The sequence below is a fragment of the Drosophila takahashii genome, chromosome X, assembly GCF_030179915.1.
Source record: "Drosophila takahashii strain IR98-3 E-12201 chromosome X, DtakHiC1v2, whole genome shotgun sequence".
NCBI lineage: Eukaryota > Metazoa > Arthropoda > Insecta > Diptera > Drosophilidae > Drosophila > Drosophila takahashii.
Genome location: NC_091683.1, coordinates 19,055,044 through 19,073,592, shown reverse-complemented (window position 1 = coordinate 19,073,592; position 18,549 = coordinate 19,055,044). Strand labels below are relative to the sequence as shown.

Below are 18,549 nucleotides of genomic sequence, written 5' to 3'. Positions count from 1 at the left end.
ATATGAAACAAATTTAATGAGAATTATTATAAAAAACCTAGAAAAATATACAAAATCCATTCAAATGTGAAACATATTTAATGAGAATAATAATGAATTATTTTTTATGCAATTTATTTGGGTGCTTTACTTATCATTAAAAAAAAAATGATGTTGTTCTCAAATGGAAAAAAAAGGATTCTTGCAATGACATGCAAATAATAATAAATAATTTTATCGGATGAATAATTGATAGCGAACGCATTTAGAAAGCATTCGCGATGTCAATGGAACGGTGAAAGTTCTTAAGGAGAAGGCTAGGACTAAGCAACGTGTGTCAGTAGAGCTAAGGCGGCGCCGGATAGACCCAGCTGACGTTCGCCTCCTCGGCGTACTTGGAGAATAGCTGCGTCAGCTTGACGAGTAGACTATCCTGGCTGGCGTGGGACAAGTTGCCGACGGCGTGGGCCCAGTTCTTCAGGACCAAATTCGGGCTGCAGGTGGTCAGGTTGATCTCGGGCACGAAACGCTGCGGCACAACTTCCTGAGCTGGCTCCGCCAGCGATTGGTTCAGCTGCTGTGGCGTGCGGATGGTGAGCTGACCGTTCGGCTTCACTTGCTTGTAGATCTCGGTCATGTGGCGCAAGTACTTGTGGCCCATGGTGCATCGGTGCGTGGGATCCGTGATCTTCAGGACGCGCATCTCGCGCAGAGCATATTGCAGGCCCAAACGGCATTCGGTAACTGCAAATAAATAGCACAAAATATGGTTTAAAATAATAAAGAAATTCAAGATATAAGATAAGATTACAGTACGATACGGGAAACTTCGATTAAAACTAAAGCCTTGCAGGGCTAGTCTTAAAAACAATCCAATTTTTTAAATATTTTTTTTCTTGTAGATTTATAGCTTAAAATTATATTAAAAAAATTTAAAGTCAATTGGAAAACAACTTTAGAAGTTAGGCTAAAATTAGCAATAGAAAAATGATCCTAAAACATTTAATTTTTGATTTTGAACGGTTAAATAAAATATACAACTTTCCAGTTGGAAAGTTTTTTCTAATCTTAAACGAAATGTAAAAACAAAATGGGAATCCGATCGTTATTGTCGGAGATACAGTGAACACCGCAAAACGCCTTTTTTAATAGTATTAAGCAATCGCTTTGCCTCCGATATATAATATCGGATCGTTTATATATACGATCGGCTATAAAAAATAGTGGATGTTATTTAAATGACATAATATACAAGAGGTTTAAATTGAATCGATCTAACCAGTTTTTTTTAGAAAAAATCTCAAAGTTGATTTTTTTTAACTATTAATTTACAATATATCTTTTTACCTGTGGCATTCAGCTCCTTGGAGACGCGAACCCAGGCGGTCCGCTTGTCGATGGTGCTGGCCCGCTCGAAGGTGTGCGGATGGCGGCGCAGGACGTGGGTCAGTTCGAAGGCTTCGATGGTGGGCAGGTTGCGACTCGTCTGAGGGGCAATCTGAATCTGTTTTTGGGCTGTCGGCGTCGTTTGCTTGGTGGCAGTATTCTTGACAGCGGAAGGTTTTTTGGGAGTGGGTTCGACTTCAGGTACGGAAGTTGGAGCAGCGGGAGGAGCAGCAGGAGTAGCAGAAAGAGCAGCGGGAGGAGCAGCAGAAGGAGCGCTGTTACTCAACTGTCCAGTCAGCAATCGCTTGGCCTCCTCCGTTTCCCAGGGCATGGGCTCCTTCTGCAGGCGCGCCAAGAGACTAGTAGGCGTGGGCTTGGACTTATCGGCAGGATCGGCGCTCATCAAAGCCTCATACATGCTGCAGCGCTTCACCTCCTCGGAGATCTTGTTGTGCACAATGTAGTAGTAGGGCTCCAGCGGATGGTAGCGCACGTAGGCCAGGAAGCGCAGCTGCTCCAAGGCCTGCCACCAATTCTGCGGCCAGGGATTCTCAATGCCCCGCTCCAGATCCTCCATATACGTGCGAAAGGCGAACTTGAACATGGACCAGATGTCACGATGATTGACTGTAAGTTTGGGATACAAAGATATTACAAAATGGTAAACAAATAAAGGATTTAAAACCTACGATTGGGAAACTTGACGCGCGCCTCGCGCCAAACTTCGAGTCGCTCCTGATCGGTGTACTGCGGTGGAGCTGGCGCCTCTTCGCCCGGCCGCGGCTTGTGCATCTCCCAGTAGAGATGCTCATGCTGCCTGAAGTGCCTTATCACATCCGGCAGCACCTCCTTGTGCTCCATCCACAGGTACTTGCGCGCTATCTCGTCAAACTTGCTGAACAGCCGGTGCGACTTCTCCCACACCTTCACGCTGGCCTTGAACGGACGCATCAGCTCCGACATGGGCGCAATGAGCGGAAAGACACTCATGTTGTCCGCCAGGAACTGCCAGCAGGCGCGCAGGGCTTCCTCTGTAAGGGGAAAAAGGTGATTAGTTTAGATTAGAGCCCTGAAATTTCTGGTTTGTTTAATTCAATTTTATGTAAAACAAATTTAATGTTTTTCTAATTCATTTCGAATTTAATGAATCATTTTTATGAATTTTAATGGTCAATTTGATATTTTTTAAAGATCAAGTTATTCATATCATTTTGATATGAATAATGATTATGTTAGTCTTTTTTTATATTATTTGTGCAAAAAATACTAAATTCGGTATTTTTTATGATATGATAAAATATCATGTTGATATTTTTATACCCTTGTAGAGGGTATTATAATTTCAGTCAGATGTTTGCAACGCAGTGAAGGAGACGTTTCCGACCACATAAAGTATATATATTCTTGATCAGCATCACTAGACGAGTCGATCTAGCCATGTCCGTCTGTCCGTCTGTCCGTCTGTCCGTCTGTCCGTCTGTCCGTCGGTCCGTCTGTCCGTCTGTCCGTTTCTATGCGAACTAGTCTCTCAGTTTTAAAGATATCGCGATAAAACTTTCCCGAAAGTCTTCTTTCTATTGCAGGTAGTACATATGTCGGAGCGAGCCGAATCGGACCACTATATCTTAAGGCTCCCATAGGTATATTCAAAGATATATAAGAAAATTCATTGTTACTTTGTAGGAAGTAGGCGTTTTAATTCTTGACTCTTTAAAAACAAAATTCAAAAATAGAAACGCTGAATCTGGAATCCCTGGAACTGCACCGAGTGAGCATTACTTTATCTGCAAGGGTATATAAGCTTCGGCTGGCCGAAGGTAGCTTCCTTTCTTGTTGAATCTAAAATTTGACATAAATCATATCCAGGGACCGTAACTGTTATGAGTTTTATGTTAAAAATCACATTTGTAAACTAAAACTCAAAGAATAACTGTTATTTTTTGAGTTTTATAATAAAAGTTGACTAATAACAGTTATTCGTCGTGATCAAAAATAAAACTCAAACTTGATTTATGGCGATTTTGTGGGTAAAGGAAATTAAAAAAAAATATAGGTTTACAATATGCACGGTTGGCTTTTTTTAAAGATTTTTAGTAAGTTATATAAAACTCGGTTAGCATGTTTTTATTTAATTTTTTTTAAATGTGCTTTTTGTGCTTTCTTTCGAGAACAAAAAGTGGAAAATTTTTAAGAAATCTATGTTAACTGCTTATTAAATAAAATGTAGGCAGATTTAATCACAAAATGGTGACCCTTTCTTCTTCTTCAAAAAAAATTGTCGTTTGAATTATTTCGGAATTTATGCCATTCATTCATTAAATTCTCTTCAATCAATATCAAAATTCAAATTCATGCAATTCTATTAATCTCAAAATTCGAATTACTTCATTCATATAAAACAAAAAATTCGAAATAATTCATTGATATTACGTATTATATGGGATAGTATTTACCTGGCATATGGAACTTCTTGCCAATCACCTTCCACACCTCATCGCACTTGGCGGCCAGCTGGGGATCCTTCTTGTGCAGCTGGGGCACAGCCATCACCTCGCGCACCAGCGTCGCCGTCCTGACCATATTGAGATTGTATCGCGTCGCCTGGTTGTCGCAAAAAATGAGCAGCATGTTCCCAGAGGCGGCGTTCTTTTGGAAGAACACGGTTACATCCTTTGACTGATTGCTGTTTGTGGTGGCTTCTGGATGGGATATTGCTGCTGCTGCATTGGCTGCCATGGTATTGGGTCCTGTTTTGGCATTGGGTATGGTTTTTGGACTGGAAACTGTTGATTTTGTTGTCTCGGGTACTTTTTCTGCTTCTGTAGTATCCACATTTGCCGTTGTTGCCGCTGTTGCAGCTAATGGTGTTGCTGTTGCTCCTGGTTTTGCGGCTGTCGTGGGCAACGTTGCAGGTTTGGCTGGCACTGCAGATTTGGCTGAAGTTGCTGATGTTCGTCGTAGACTTATTGTTGCTCCTGTGTTTATAGTAGCTTCTCCTGTTTTTGAAGTTGCTCCTGTGTTTAAAGTTGCTTCTGCTGTTTTTGAAGTTGCTCCTGTATTTATAGTTGCTTCTCCTGTTCTTAAAGTTGCTCCTGCGTTTAAAGTAGCCTCTCCTGTTCTCAAAGTTGCTCCTGCGTTTAAAGTTGCTGCTGCAGGAAGAGACGTCGCAGGTGGCTGTGATTCTCCTACTGATTTACTCTGCCTGATTACAGATACCGCTGACTGTGCTCCCATTTGTCCTTGTTTCTTGGCGCATTCTCCTCCTGCAGGAGCCGCACTCCATTTCGTAGTGGCCGTTAAACTACTGACGCTTATTGTTGCTGCTGCAGTTGCTGTAGTTGCTGTGGGTTTGCTTAGAGCAGCAGCAGTAGGAGCAGCATCCCAACCGCTGGGCATCGCTGGCTGATGTATTCGCACCATCGGCGCCCCCGGAGTTCCTGGATTGGAGGGACTATTCCCTGGCATTAGGGGCACCAAATGGGGCAGCTGTTGTGGCGTAACTGTCGCCGGAATATGAGGAATATTCGGAATATGTGGAATCTGTGGCAGTGGCGCCTCGCTAAGCAGCGCTCCCAGTGCGGAGGATGTAGGATATCGCTGAACTGGCAATCCAACGCTCACCTTTGGTCGAATTAGCGAGCGACTGGCTGCGGGCGGCATTTGTGGTGGATTAGGCTTCGGCTGCAGCGACACCTGCAACCCGGGACGCTGCGGCAACGAGGGACGCACTGCAGCAGGACTGGCTAGCTGGATGTTCGCCGGGATATTAGGAGCCAAATTCATGCCCATGGCGGCCGCTGCTTTCGGGGCAATCCGCAGAGTAGGCGGCAGTTTGAGGGGCAGCAGATTGGGCGTGGCCACGCTCATGGCGGAGGTGATTTTGGGGATGACAAAGGCGGGAACCGCAGTTTCCGGGGTGGCTGGTGCATTCGAGCAGCTCCTCACGTTCGTGATGGTGGGCAGCGTTGTTCCATTGGTGGTAGTGCTATTGCTAATAGTTTTCGGAGCAGGCGGATAGACAATGGCCAGTGGAAGACGCGGAGGCGCCTGTATTTTAGCCGCCGGCTCACCAGAAATCGCCCCATTGTTCTTCCGCTTATGACTAACCGGGCGAATTGTCGCACGCGAGGCGGCTGTCTGCTTGAAGATGCTGCTGAGGGCGTTCTCGAAGTACCACTTGTCCTGCAGCTGATAGCCCGCCATTCGCATGGCGCACAGTTCGTGATGGAAGGAGCGCAGCACCAGCCAGGTGACCTCGCAGCGCTGATGGGCGGCAATTACCTCGGCGCCGACCTTTTGCCACAGTTCATCGTAGCGCGGCGGCATCACAGGGCTCGACATAGAATCATCCGTCATCTGAACCAACTCCGGCATATTCCGCATCGTGTTGATCAGCGACATGACGCTGCGGAAGTGCTCGATGGGCTCGTGCCAATCGGTTTGCAGATATTTCGAGGCCTTGCAGACGGTGCCCGGCATTCGCTGCAGATGCGGCTGGAGGAAGTGCATCAGTTGGCAGAGCTCCGAGCTGCTGCTGCTGCTGCTACACTGATGGGCCAGCTCCCATTCGTAGCGCGTCTGCAGCTTCAGCCAGCTCTTCATCAGCTTGGTGGCCTTGTCATGGAGTTCGTTGGCGATGGCGCCCCAAATGAGCCCACGATGCCGGGTATTCTCGTAGCCCGGCGCCTGGTTATCGTAGAGCTGCGGATAGGCCTGCACCGCTTCGATGAGCCGCCGCTGATCCTTGGAGCAGCGATAGTGCCGCAGAGATTCCTCCTCCAGATCCACATCGATGATGTCAACGGGTGGGGGCTCCACAATCTCCACATCCGCCTCCGCTGGCTCCTTAATCACCTCGCAGCTCGGCTGCAATCGCTCCACGGTGAGCGGGAACCTGGCCACATGTGGGTAGAGAAACAGCAGCTCCTCCTCGTGCCGCATCCGCGGTCGCCGGTGGCCACCAGTGCTGCCCTGCCGATGGAAGGCCCTCAGGCGGCGGACATGCCGTTGATAGCGATACCTTAGCTCCGCCCAGGCCACCAGGCAGTTGGTTAAATCGGTGGATAAACGACTAGCGATGCTCAGCCAGACTTTCTCGCGCTGCAGGTCGTCATGGAACTTGGGATGCCGGGCATCGTAGAGCGCCGGATGCCGGCGAACCAGGACAATGAGACGCCGCTCCACCTGGGCGCTCTGCAGGATCTGCGCCTCGCCGGCAAGAGATCCTGGATAAGTGGTGCGGCTAAAGGGATTTGCCGGCTTTTCACCTTTTAGTTTGGAGTTTTCCGCTGAAGGGGGGGAAATATTAGTTAAGTGGATGAGCAGGTGACCAGCTTAACTCACCCTCTATGACCAGCGGATCCTCGGGAGCCTCGCCTGGGGCCATGATCTCCTCCTGCTCCATGATTCTACCTCTCCAATCCTGGATAAACCGCGCTTTTTCGCCTCAAAACGATGCCAAGAATCCGGGATTCGGAGAAACCCAAGGCCAAATCTTGAAAACCACTGATATTACCACACTGTCGCCAACCAAATTGATCGCAGAATATGCCAGACCATTGGAGGAACCTATTGCCAGGTGAATTATAGCCGACCGATTGCCCGAAAAGCGCCTTTTTAGCAAAGCCAGGAAGTCGGCGTTTTTGCGTTTACTAAACGCAATTTGCTCGCAGGGCACCCTACTAAAGGCCAGTGCTGCCAGACCGCACGGGCGTCGGTCAATCGTTTTACAGCAGTCTGGCAGGGCTGGTGGGCGAAAAAACAACAATGGCTGCCCGCGGTGACAAGTGAATGGCAAAGGTTGCAAACCGGTGTGATGAAGATCAAATAAATTGGTGTTTAGTAAACCAATTAGACTTCGATTACAGAGCATAAGCTTGAGGAAATGGATCGCGGTGCACCAATGGGATACTAGAACAGCCAAGAGCCACAGCAAAACAACAATGGCGTCCCAGGTGACTTGTGAATGGCAAACAGCTGTGACTTGCTTAAAAAACTAGAGATGACACTTTAGGAAACCACCCTTTTATCGACTAAAGTCAAGATAACACCTCACTGTGTACCAACACAAATTTAACAGTCGACTGGGAATTTGAACTTTAGACCTTACATTTTTGTTGTTCCTTCTTGGTAGAAACTAATTAACTTTAGGGTAAGTAAAACGTCTTAAATGAACTCATTTCAAAACTAAATACCTTCAATACACATTTACTGTTGCTGCAACAATTTTAGCAAAACACCTTGAACTTGAATTCTTTGATATCAGGATTCTTGATACAAAAGTTGTAAATCTGGAGACCACAAGTGCATGTGGTCATAAGTCATTGCCCACGATTGGAAGAAGAGACCAACGACAACACCATGGAACGAAGGACCAAAACAAAAACTTGGAAATACTATGAGACCTTATTGATGGAATGCGTAAGACTAGGGAGTGTGTCCTGTAAATACATGTCAAAATGTTACTTCTTTATACCCCAAGGTAGATATTACTTTGAATTCGAGAGTTCTAACCTTCCCATGCGTGAGATATCTTACACCAATTTAGTTCTAAGAGCCTCGGCTCTGTAACCTTTGAACTAAGGAAGTCAACTTAATTTCTAGTCTTATATACAAAGGCGGTATCACTATATTAATGTCTATTAAATACATTTGTGCTGAATAAAGACTCTACCCTGACCTCTGATGGCAAGAAAACGGTGATCCGGAGTTACTGATATCAATATCATATCCGAGCAATCCAAAATAACCCTGGGGTAACCTCTTTGCGTCCAGGACCGGCCAACATTCCCAAATGATGTAGTTGAAATTACCATGGGCATGTTCTAGATTGATATCATCGAGTCGTCAACTTATTATCACTAATTCACCAAACAAAAACTGAAAAGCAAACAGACGCTTGAAAGTGGCGCCATCTAGTGGAAAATTCATTATTTGCGATAGGTATTAATAAAACGAAAAAATGGCATTTACACCTTTAAAAAATTTGTAAGGATGTCGGTCAGGCTTTTTTAAGGTCCTTAAAGGCGATTGTCGGGGTTAGAGGGGGCGTGGTACCTTGATGAAACCAACTTGCGGTGCGCAGGAATCCCAAGAATCTGCATGGTTAGTCCCAACCTTCTAGCTTTTATAGTTTCCGAGATCTCTGCGTTCATTCGAACGGACATACAGACAAACGGACGGACGGATTCTTTCTACCTGTTACATACTTTTTCCCGAATTCCATTTATAAGAACCTACTTAAACGCTATAATAACAATAATATAATAACAACAATAAATATGTACTTTTTTTGTTTTAAATAATTTTAAAAACTTTGAAGCTTGAACATTTGTTTGGCGGGACTTTTTTCTTAAAAATACACATTATTGAACATTGATCACTGATCAGGCCAGTGTTGCCCATAAGTCGACTTTAATATCGATATCGATAGCAGGCGTGCGCAGAGTAATTTTATTTGTTTTCCTTTAGCGCGCCAACACATTTTTCCGCTGGTCTGGCAACGCCGCGCGCAATCAGCTGATGAGCCGGCAAATGTTTTCATAACGCGCTTGCGATTGAAATTCAATTGAAATTCGAGTGAATTAAGAAGGAAAAGAGGATCAAAACCATGTGGACAAGGACGCAGTGCCTCTGGCGCAGTGTGGGCTGCATGGGCCGCCTGGGCCGCCGACAGCTGTGCGCCACGAGCGTCTGGCAGGCGCGGATCTTCGCGGATCGCGAGAATCAGTTTGCCCACGGAATTCTGATGGATTCCTTGAAACCCTACGCAATCCTGCGACCGCAGGAAGCCAACTGGCAGGATCTAGCCGCCACGGAGGGCTTCCTGCGGCCATCAGAGGGGGAAGTAACCGCCTCGGATCTGTATGCCCAATTCCTGGGCCTCGTGAGGCACTGCATCCGCCTGGAGCTCCAGATCAGCGACGAACGCTATGATGGCTTCACGCGCCTCTACTGCGAGCAACTGCATCGCCTCAGCGACGAGCAGCTGCTGGGATCGCTGGCCGCCTTGGCGGAGCTACCCGCACCGGAATCCACAAAGAGCCGCAACTACATGGAGCTGTGGAACACGCTGGACATCGAGTGCTGTCGCCGCATCGATCGCTGGTCCAGCGAAAGGCTGCTCCTGGTGAGCGACGCCTGGTATCGGCTGGGTCTGGCCAGGATCGGCGAGTATGTTTGGTTGGCTCTCAAGAAATTGGGCCGCAAGTTGCGCAAACTGCCACCCGAGCAACTGGTCCACTCCATGTTCCTCTGTAATCTTCTCCGGCGTCCCGTCTTCGAGATGTTCGACTTTGAGCTGAATCTGGCGCGCTGCGTGGACGAGATGAGCCTCTCCGAGCTGGGCGTCATGGCCATGGGCTTCTTCAAGACCCAGACGCCTATAAGAAATCCAGAACTCTTAACCCAAATCTATCAAAGGCTGGGCAACGAACTGGAAACCGTGGAGGACATTCCTTTGGTGGCGCTGCTCAAGGTGCTGCGCTACAGCAGCAAGCTGCCGCAGGTGGAGCAGCTGAAGCGGCTCCTCGACGCCCTGGAGTCGCAGGTGGAGCGCGTTTCGCTGCTCACCTGTTTGCACATGGCACTGCTGGGCTGCGAACTGCAGACCTGCAATGATGAGCTGGTGGAGAGGATTCTGCTGCGTTTCGAGCGGGAATTAGAGAGCGCTCGGCTGAAGGATATCGAGCGGATTTGCCTGGTAATGGCTCTATTTAATATCAGCACCTCTTCGAAAGTGGAGACCCGTTTGGCGGCGAGGCTACCGAATTTACTGCGCCAGCGAATGGAGGAGATCCTCCGCCATCCGCGCTGCTACACCAACTGCCTGCAGTTCCTCACCATGCGCGGCGTCTGCGATTTGGAGCTCTTGGGCGTCGCGCTGGAGCCGCGCCTCGTGCAGCTCGCCTACCGCAGCGGTCTGCCTGGTCGGGAATACTTCCATCTGGACAGCTTCGCGCGACTCCTCGGCGAGCAGGAGAAGTACCAGGGTCCGCTGCTCAGCGAGCGGCAGCGCCAGCAGATGGGTCGCCTGTACACGCAGTACATCCCCGAGCGGAATGGACGCTTCAAGTTGAACAGCACCGATCGGATTTTGCTGGAAATACGGGAGGCACTCTCGCTGATCCACCGTCCCGTCAGCTTTAAGCACATCCTGCCGCAGTACGATCGCTGCGATGTGGTGCTCTGCTATGATCGCCGAGAACAGAAGGCCCTGCCCTTGAATGCAGAGGCTTGCCAGGATTACAGCGGCGAGATTCTCACGCGCAGGCATTTAATAGGCGAAGCCAGGGCGGCGGATGAGCAGCTGGCCACCGTGGCCATCGTTATTGCGGGCTGGAACAATGTGATTCGGGACAAGGAACGCTTCACGGGGCAAATGGAAATGAAGCTGAGGCAGCTAAGGCAGTTGGGTCATCAGCCAGTGGTGGTGAGTGCCTATTTTGTGCTATTTTATTTTGACAGATTTGAATGATTAATTGTACTCACATTTTGAACTTTTAATTTAAACTTTTGGCACCTATAGAAAGAGCACTTCAATTCCGTTTAAATGACACAAAAATGTTCTTAACCCATTAAGACCCCTTTGAAAAGTGAGCAAATTTTGTGAAAGTCAAATTTTCAACTTTTTTCCTGGGCCTTAAAACAAAAATGTTTTGATGCAAAGTTTTTCCCCAATCAAAATTAATAATAACTGCAAAAAAAAATATTTCAAAATATTTTTCCTTGTATTTTTTATGATTTTTTGAATGGAATGATCTCAGTAAAATTTTGTATGAAAATTGTCATTTTTAGCCAAAATGTTTCTATTATAAGTTCAAAATATGAAAAAATTTAACTTTGAAATCTGTCAAAATAATTATGCCGACCAGTGTATATATTTCTTTAATTTATACATTTACTGCAGATCTATTGGCACGAATGGCGGGAACTGGAAACATCGGCGGATCGCCAGGACTTCCTGAGACGCCGCCTGAGCCAAGTGGCCAGGATTTAGCAGGCATAGCTAACCCAACGGAAGGAAAAACAACCACAACAGTTTGGATATTAGTCAGTCATTAGCATTATCTGAACATTGTACAGGCACAACACTACGATCTATTAATTATCTAGAAAAAAAAAGGAATAATTATCGAATATTTTATAATGACCGCCCGCGGCCACGCGCCAAAAGCTCCTCGATCCTTGATCCTTGCCATCGGATCATCAGAGGGTGGCGCTCATCGCTCGCTTGGTGTACTCGTAGACCACGAACAGGGTGGCCGTGGCCGGAATGGTGCGCAGGACAGAGGGCAGCAGGCCGCGGTACAGCGCCAGGACACCTTCACGCCGCACGATGTCCGCTCCCACCGCGAACATGCTCTCGTTGAGGTTCTTCACCTGGATCCGACTCTTGATCACGTCCGCCGGAAACGTCGACGTCCACAGACAGACGCCTCCAATGGCGCCGGCTATCATGGTACGCAGTGGTCCAATTTCATCCTTAGTTTGGTCCTCGCTGGAACGGGAAAATCAGAGATAATTCAAGGTAGTAAACTAGTAATGACTAACATATGGTCGATTTTCCCTAACTCGGGAGATTTTGATATAAATAAGTACGAGCTATGGAAATACGACTGTAGTATAACAAATAGTCAATTGTCTAATTCTAATTCTGTAAATTACTGTTCTTTTTGGAAAATTTGTTCAATTTTTGATAAGCTTAGATTTAAATCGAATTTAATTGTAATAACTAGTGGCAGAATTTCAGGGACCGTACCTGTTTTAAGTTTTATTTTAAAAATCACATTTTAACAGTTAACAGTTTTTGAGTTTTATAATAAAAGTTGACATAAAAGTTCTTCGTCGTGATCAAAAATAAAACTCAAACTTGATTTATGGCGGTTTTGTGGCTAAAATAAATTTAAAAAAACATATAGTTATACAATATGCACGGTTGGCTTTTTTTTAAAGATTTTTAGTAAGTTATATAAAACACGGTTAGCATGTTTTTTTGAACTATTTAATTTTTTCAAAAATGTCAAGGGAATCAACAAATAAGTTATTTTTTCAGTTTTATTATAAAAATCAAAAAAAAAAATCATTACGGATTTGTAAACTACAAAGGCTAATAAAAATAGTGGTGTATTTACAAAATTTTTAGGACTCTTCTATTTGCATGATTTTTTATTGCATGAAAAATTTACAATAACAGCTATTTTCGGTCCCTGCAGATTTTTGGAATCAGGCAAATATTTACGGGTTATATTCATGGTAATATAATTTTTGATTTATGCCATATATTCAGGGACCTTCTTCTGTACTTACCGGCGCAGTATTTCACGGGTGCCCTCGTAGCTGCCGAAGAAGAAGAAGTAGCCGGGCATCTCGCGCAGGAAAGTAGAGCTCAATCCTCGATAGAATCCTCGGATGCCTGCGGAGAAGATGGGTTCAAGAGTCAGGAGATGCAGAATAGAGATTGGCACGTGAGGATGGGGCTATCTGGACAATAGACAACCGACAACCGACATCAATCAAAAGGCGAAACGGAAACGTGCTCTTGATCTGCCGACTTGCGGCTGTCAATCGCGTAGCGTTTCAGTAAATTTCCACTTGACTGATAGTGCCCCCCACCATGTGCATTATCCACAACTGCACTTCCCGCTCTATAGCTACATTCATGTTCAAAACTATAGCTCCATGGCTATCTGGAACTACGTCACTGTGCGTGGCATGTTCCCAACTGCGAGGCTATGGAATAGTCTATGAATAGTCTTATCAGCTTCCACCGAAATCCCTAATTCGCTTTTCGCAATCTGCGTAGTAAATACTCATTATTTATGTTTCACAAATTAACGAGGAACGAGAGAAGAGGAATGGCAGAATTCTGAAGTTCGATTAGATTTGATTAGCGTCGAGGTATTACAAAATTCATCACTTGACTGGCGTTTTATAGCCTTAGCTGCTTTTCTATGGCTTATGTTTCCTGTTATTGCTGAACCAAATATTTTCCAGAGTCAGCATATAATTATAGCCATGCTTATGGCATATGATCACTACAGAACTATTAAATTTCTGAACAAAATTAGGTCTTACAATTTAATTTCGGGCTAAAGGTAATACAATAATAAAAAATATTTAAAAATGCTTTGCGTGCAAAGATTAATTCTGCTAATAAAAAATGTCTAGTTCCTTGAACTGTTTTAACAGACAACTATAGTTTTTATGGTCTTTCCACGTTTAGTTTTATTGCCTAATTGTCTAATTTAAAATATTAAACATTTGTGTTATATTTCCGAGGGTATTTGAAGATCGACTCACAAATGCCCGCTACTTTCCATTTCTTCTTGGAAATTGCCGCATTTACAATGTTTTTCATGATCGCATTTCATTACCCTGGCATTCTTCAAGTAATTTAAGTCAACTTATGTTGAAAGCCAAGTGCATGCTGATAATTACAGCTTTGTAATTCAATCAAAAAGTAAATGAAAACCAAAGGAAATTTGAACACAATTTGTAGCAATTGTTGCCAAATAATCTTTAACAATACTGGTATCTATCATCCGATTTTGATCAAATAAAAATGATGATATCTTATTAAAGGAACAAAAATAGTTCAAACTAATACGAGATATAGCTTTTTAACTTTTTATGCTTAGAAATAAATAAACCCACATTTCCCTTATACAAAATATTTGAATCCGAAATTGAATTAAACCGTTTTGTTGCCCATTTGGGGCAAGAGATCGCCGGCAGGTCCCCAACGGATCCGGCAACCCCAAGCGATCCCATCCCCAACCATGTGGGCTCTTTCATTTGTATGGGTGCGATGCGTATCTGTGTTTATATCGCGGCACTGCGATGCGATAATTGTGAATTATTAGAAGAAAAAGATCGCCGAAAGCCAGGCGGAGATAATCTAATCGGAGCACTTGAGGGTCGGGAGCAACAACAGCTATAGCTTTCCCGATTCCCCAAGGCTACGCCCCCCAAAAATATATTCAGGGATAAACGCGATCATAATGGACATTAAAGTGTCAATATGTTCATTTAAATTTGGGAATTTAGTTGTTACATACTACAGTGCAGACTGGAAACAGTGAACTAATAATATTTTAGAATTTTTTAGAAGGTATTACAAAAATTTTAATTTAAATTTATTATATACTACAGATTTTACATATTGCAGATACGAAACAGTGAACGTATAATACTTCCGAATTTTGTAGAAGGTATTACGAATATAATAAATCGATAATAAAATATAGACTGCAGTTTGCAGGAACATTTTAGAAACTAATTATTGACTTATTTGAAGGTTCGCAAAATAGGGTGGTTACTATTTTCATATAATTTATATGTTATGATTTCTGATTGTAACTAATTAATGGTATTAAGTAAAAACAATTGTTTGAGACAGAAATAATTATTATTTGCTTTTATGTAATGAAAGTTGATAGAACCGTGTGAAATAAATATATAATAGTTTCTAGGAAGTTTAACTATCACCATATTACTCTTAAGATAGTTTCCTTATAAAGGGAATAACAAATCACTCCCAAATTAATTACTTCCCATCGAAACTCAACCGAATATCATATTTTGTGAGATGAAAAATAACCCATAAAAGGGTTAACTCACCCTCAGTACGCCAGATGTATCGCGTGAGCGTCCAGGGCGTCCGCATGTCCTCCGGATGGGCCGGCTCGACGAAGTGCTTCATCTCGCGCAGCGCCTGCAGCTTGCACTTGATGAGCTCCGTGGGACAGAGGGTCAACGTGGAGAAGCAGGCGGCCAGGGAGCCGGCGCAGGCGTTCTCCACGGTGCTCAGATCGGCGGAGGTCTCCTTGCCGACGAAGAAGGCCACGAATTTCTGGCAGCCCCCGTAGGCGGCGAACAGGACCGAGTTCTCGGCCACGTTGGCGAAGACGGCCGGAACGGATCCGGCGTACAGGCCGCGCAGGACACCGTCCTTGCGATAGGTGCTCACAAAGCAGTCCCACATGCCGCGATAGATCTCCGGGAAGGTCTGCAGCTTGACCTTGACCGTGTCGAGGGGCTGCGACACGTACACCTGGGCCGCTCCGCCCAGGGAGCCCGCCATGAAGTCGATCAGCCCCTCGACAAAGTTGATGTTGTTGCCGCTACCGCCGCCGTGCATGTCTAGCCGTCGAAGGAAGCGCAGGAAACCGCCCACCACGAACAGCAGGCCGTCGCGTACCGCTCTCAGCGTCGATTTCACACTGATCGGCCTGCTCAGCCAGCGCTTCGACTTGCCTTTCTGCTCTCCGTCGGCCTCCCCGTCCTCTTGCCCCTCCTGTTGGTGGTGGATAGGGGGAGAGGGGGCGGTACAATAGGGTTGTCAACGCTTGGCTACACATCGCACTCGGGCGTGTTCCCAATTCCACCATGGATGGGTAGTGGAATTAAGATCACAAATGATCAAAAAATAATATTTTTAGCTTTTTAGTGAGTTTACTTTTTGAACTATTAGTTAAGTCTAACTTTGGATTTTTTTACGATCATGATTTAGTTTTAATTTGATTTCCATTTATGATCATATGGGTAATTAAGAATTTTTTTTAAGTTTAAAATTAAAATGTTGAGTGAATTTAGATTAATTGGGATTATAAATCGATCATAAAAACTAAATTGGAATTATTCATTAATTCATATGATAACCTAGAATTTTTTTAAATTAAGATCGATTTATAAGATCATAAAAATTAAATTAGAATTATTCATAACTTCATATGTTAATCAAGAATTTTATTTTTAAAATAAGGTGTTGAGTGAATTTATATAAATAACATACTTTAGATGTGTGATTAGATGTGTTTATAATTACCAATTTTGTTTTTCTAAAAAAATCAGGTTTTAAATAAAATTGCCTATATTGACGGATTTATATATTTTTTAGGCTTGATAAATTAATAGGTACTTATTAATGTATATTTTAAATGATTACTACCCTGTAAAGTTACCTTGCTTACGATAATTTCTATCGAAAATATCGATGTTATGTTTGTGGTTTTTGACTAGTTTGAACATTAAATAAATAAATTGAACTGAAAATATCGAAATATAATTCAAACCAATTTCCCTTACATTTCCACATCGGTGTAGAAAGTTATAACGAAACTGATCTGTTAATTGATCTTGAATCGATACTTTGATTATCGTTTTGACAAATCGGATCCAATTCTGTTTAGACTGTTTAGACAGTTATAAACGAAGCTGATCAGCTAATTGATCAGTAACCTTTACTGTTACCTTCACTTCGATAATTTGATCGAACTGAAAATATCGAAAATATCGTGTTCGACAACTCTACCTGAAGGGCGCGTTCGTAGGCCTCGATGATTTCGTCGGGCGTCATTATCAGCACGCTGCTGCCCGCCTGACTGCTGCCGATCCGCGGGGGCGGCGGGGGCATGGGCGGCGTCTGGGGTTCGTCATCGGTGGGCGGTTCGTCGGGTGGCGCTTCGGTTTTCTTCGGACGGCGGTGTTTGATCGCCTCCAGGGTTGGGCGGTAGCGGTACGAATTGTGCCGCTGGTCCGCTGGATTCTCCATTATCTTCTATGGTGTTGTTGCTGCTGCTGCTGCTGCGGTGTCCCGCTCGCTCTCGCGCATGGGAACGAGAAAGGGATGGGGCGATTCTGAAGCTGCGGCTCTTGCTGTCCCTCTCTGACCCTAGGCGAGCGATTTCCGGGGGAAAACGACAATTTTTGGTGTATGTTTTTTTTTTCGTGTGCTTGCGATGTTTAATGAAAAGCCGGGGAGTTTGGTTTCCTTTCAAATAATTGTTCGATTTACGGTTTATTAATAATCGATAATTTGATTACGCCATATGCATATATAGGTGTATACATATCATATGTGGATCAGCGATCTCTCTCCCCTTATCTCTCAGTGTGTGGGTGTGGGTGTGGAGTGTGTGTGTGTTTATATTTATTATCATGGGTTTTATTTTTATTTCGGTATGTGGTGTTTATCTCGTTTCATTATGCGGTATTTCCTCTCCTTTATCGCCTCTGCACTCTTATATAAATTTAATAATTTACATTAAACCATAACTTAGTTATACAAATACCATTTAGTACAGTTATGGGTAGTTTATATCGATATATAGCCCCTATACCATACTCCATACTGGATGCGTATTATTTATAATTAAATAGTACAAAAAAAAGACTTCGAAGTTAAGATGTTAAGATGCTTGAGCTAAGTTCCTGATCGGTCGCGTATATATCTATATCTGCTTTACATATATAGTGTGTGCATCCTGTTGTGCCTTTTTTCTTTTTGATCGCTGAGTTTGCATACGCAGTTTTGGATTTTGGATGTGGGTTGGGAAAAGCCGAAGAAGAAGTTTTACAGGAAAGCCGATTTTTGGGATTTTGCTGTTTCCGTCCTCTTCTAACACTTTGTACTCGTTTATATGCATTTATTTTCACTTGGTGTAAAAATATTATTATCAACATCGTTTCCTATATCATTTACCTTTTTCTATCCAAACTCAGCGGTGAATTTGCGTTTAAAAAAATGTTCGCATCAGGCTTATGTCTTTGATCGCTTTCTGTGTTTTTTTTTCTTCTGTCGCATTAATTTCTGGGCTTCTCGTATATATATTCTTTTTTTTTATTATTATAATTATGCTTCCTATACAACTATACATATCTAATAATATTGTGTACAAGTACAAAATCGGCCAGCCTGCCGTCGAATGTCAGAGAAGCAAATCAAAAATTTACACTTAGACGTATTGGCACACATTTCGAAAATAAAAATTCGAAATTTTATTTAGTTTCAGGGGATTTGGAAAATCGTGTGAAAAGCAAATACTGTTTGACTATATGGGAATTTAAAAAAATATAATTTAAATAACATTTTTCCAAAGAATCAACGATTTGTAAGCGTTTTTGAAATGTTTTTAAACATGAAAATATTAAAAGAAATCTTTTAAAAATGTAAACACTTTTAAGGAATATTCAAATAAAAATATTCAAATATTAAAAGAAATCTTTTAAATGAAATGTTTTTAAACATTAAAATATTCAAATATTAAAAGAAATCTTTTAAAAATGTAATGTGTTTTGGTATCAATTTGATAAATATTTGGAAATGTACGATCTAAATTTTTAAAATTATGATTTTTGAACACATTATAAAACGCAAATTCTTTGGAAACTGCAACAATTGAA

At 43.5% G+C, this 18,549-nt stretch overlaps 3 protein-coding genes across 3 annotated transcripts; 1 reads left to right on the top strand and 2 right to left on the bottom strand.

The window, feature by feature from the left end:
* Positions 1 to 97: 97 nt before the first annotated feature.
* On the bottom strand, positions 98 to 7,054 carry Hmr (Hybrid male rescue). The gene is made up of 5 exons (XM_017146850.3): positions 6,709 to 7,054; positions 3,819 to 6,653; positions 2,055 to 2,396; positions 1,327 to 1,992; positions 98 to 723 (listed from the first exon to the last, which is right to left on the bottom strand). The coding sequence occupies exons 1-5, from the start codon at positions 6,767 to 6,769 to the stop codon at positions 326 to 328; spliced, it is 4,302 nt and encodes a 1,433-aa protein (XP_017002339.2). The 5' UTR covers positions 6,770 to 7,054; the 3' UTR covers positions 98 to 325.
* Positions 7,055 to 8,859: 1,805 nt separating this feature from the next.
* LOC108060914 (FAST kinase domain-containing protein 5, mitochondrial) lies at positions 8,860 to 11,366 on the top strand. The gene is made up of 2 exons (XM_017146855.3): positions 8,860 to 10,795; positions 11,273 to 11,366. The coding sequence occupies exons 1-2, from the start codon at positions 8,975 to 8,977 to the stop codon at positions 11,360 to 11,362; spliced, it is 1,911 nt and encodes a 636-aa protein (XP_017002344.2). The 5' UTR covers positions 8,860 to 8,974; the 3' UTR covers positions 11,363 to 11,366.
* Positions 11,367 to 11,404: 38 nt separating this feature from the next.
* LOC108060915 (mitochondrial ornithine transporter 1) lies at positions 11,405 to 17,115 on the bottom strand. The gene is given in 6 exon segments (XM_017146856.3): positions 11,405 to 11,863; positions 12,673 to 12,778; positions 14,986 to 15,661; positions 16,679 to 16,864; positions 16,866 to 16,939; positions 16,942 to 17,115. Coding segments are annotated over 6 exon segments (1,371 nt in total). The 5' UTR covers positions 16,979 to 17,115; the 3' UTR covers positions 11,405 to 11,571.
* Between the last annotated feature and the right edge of the window lie 1,434 nt (positions 17,116 to 18,549).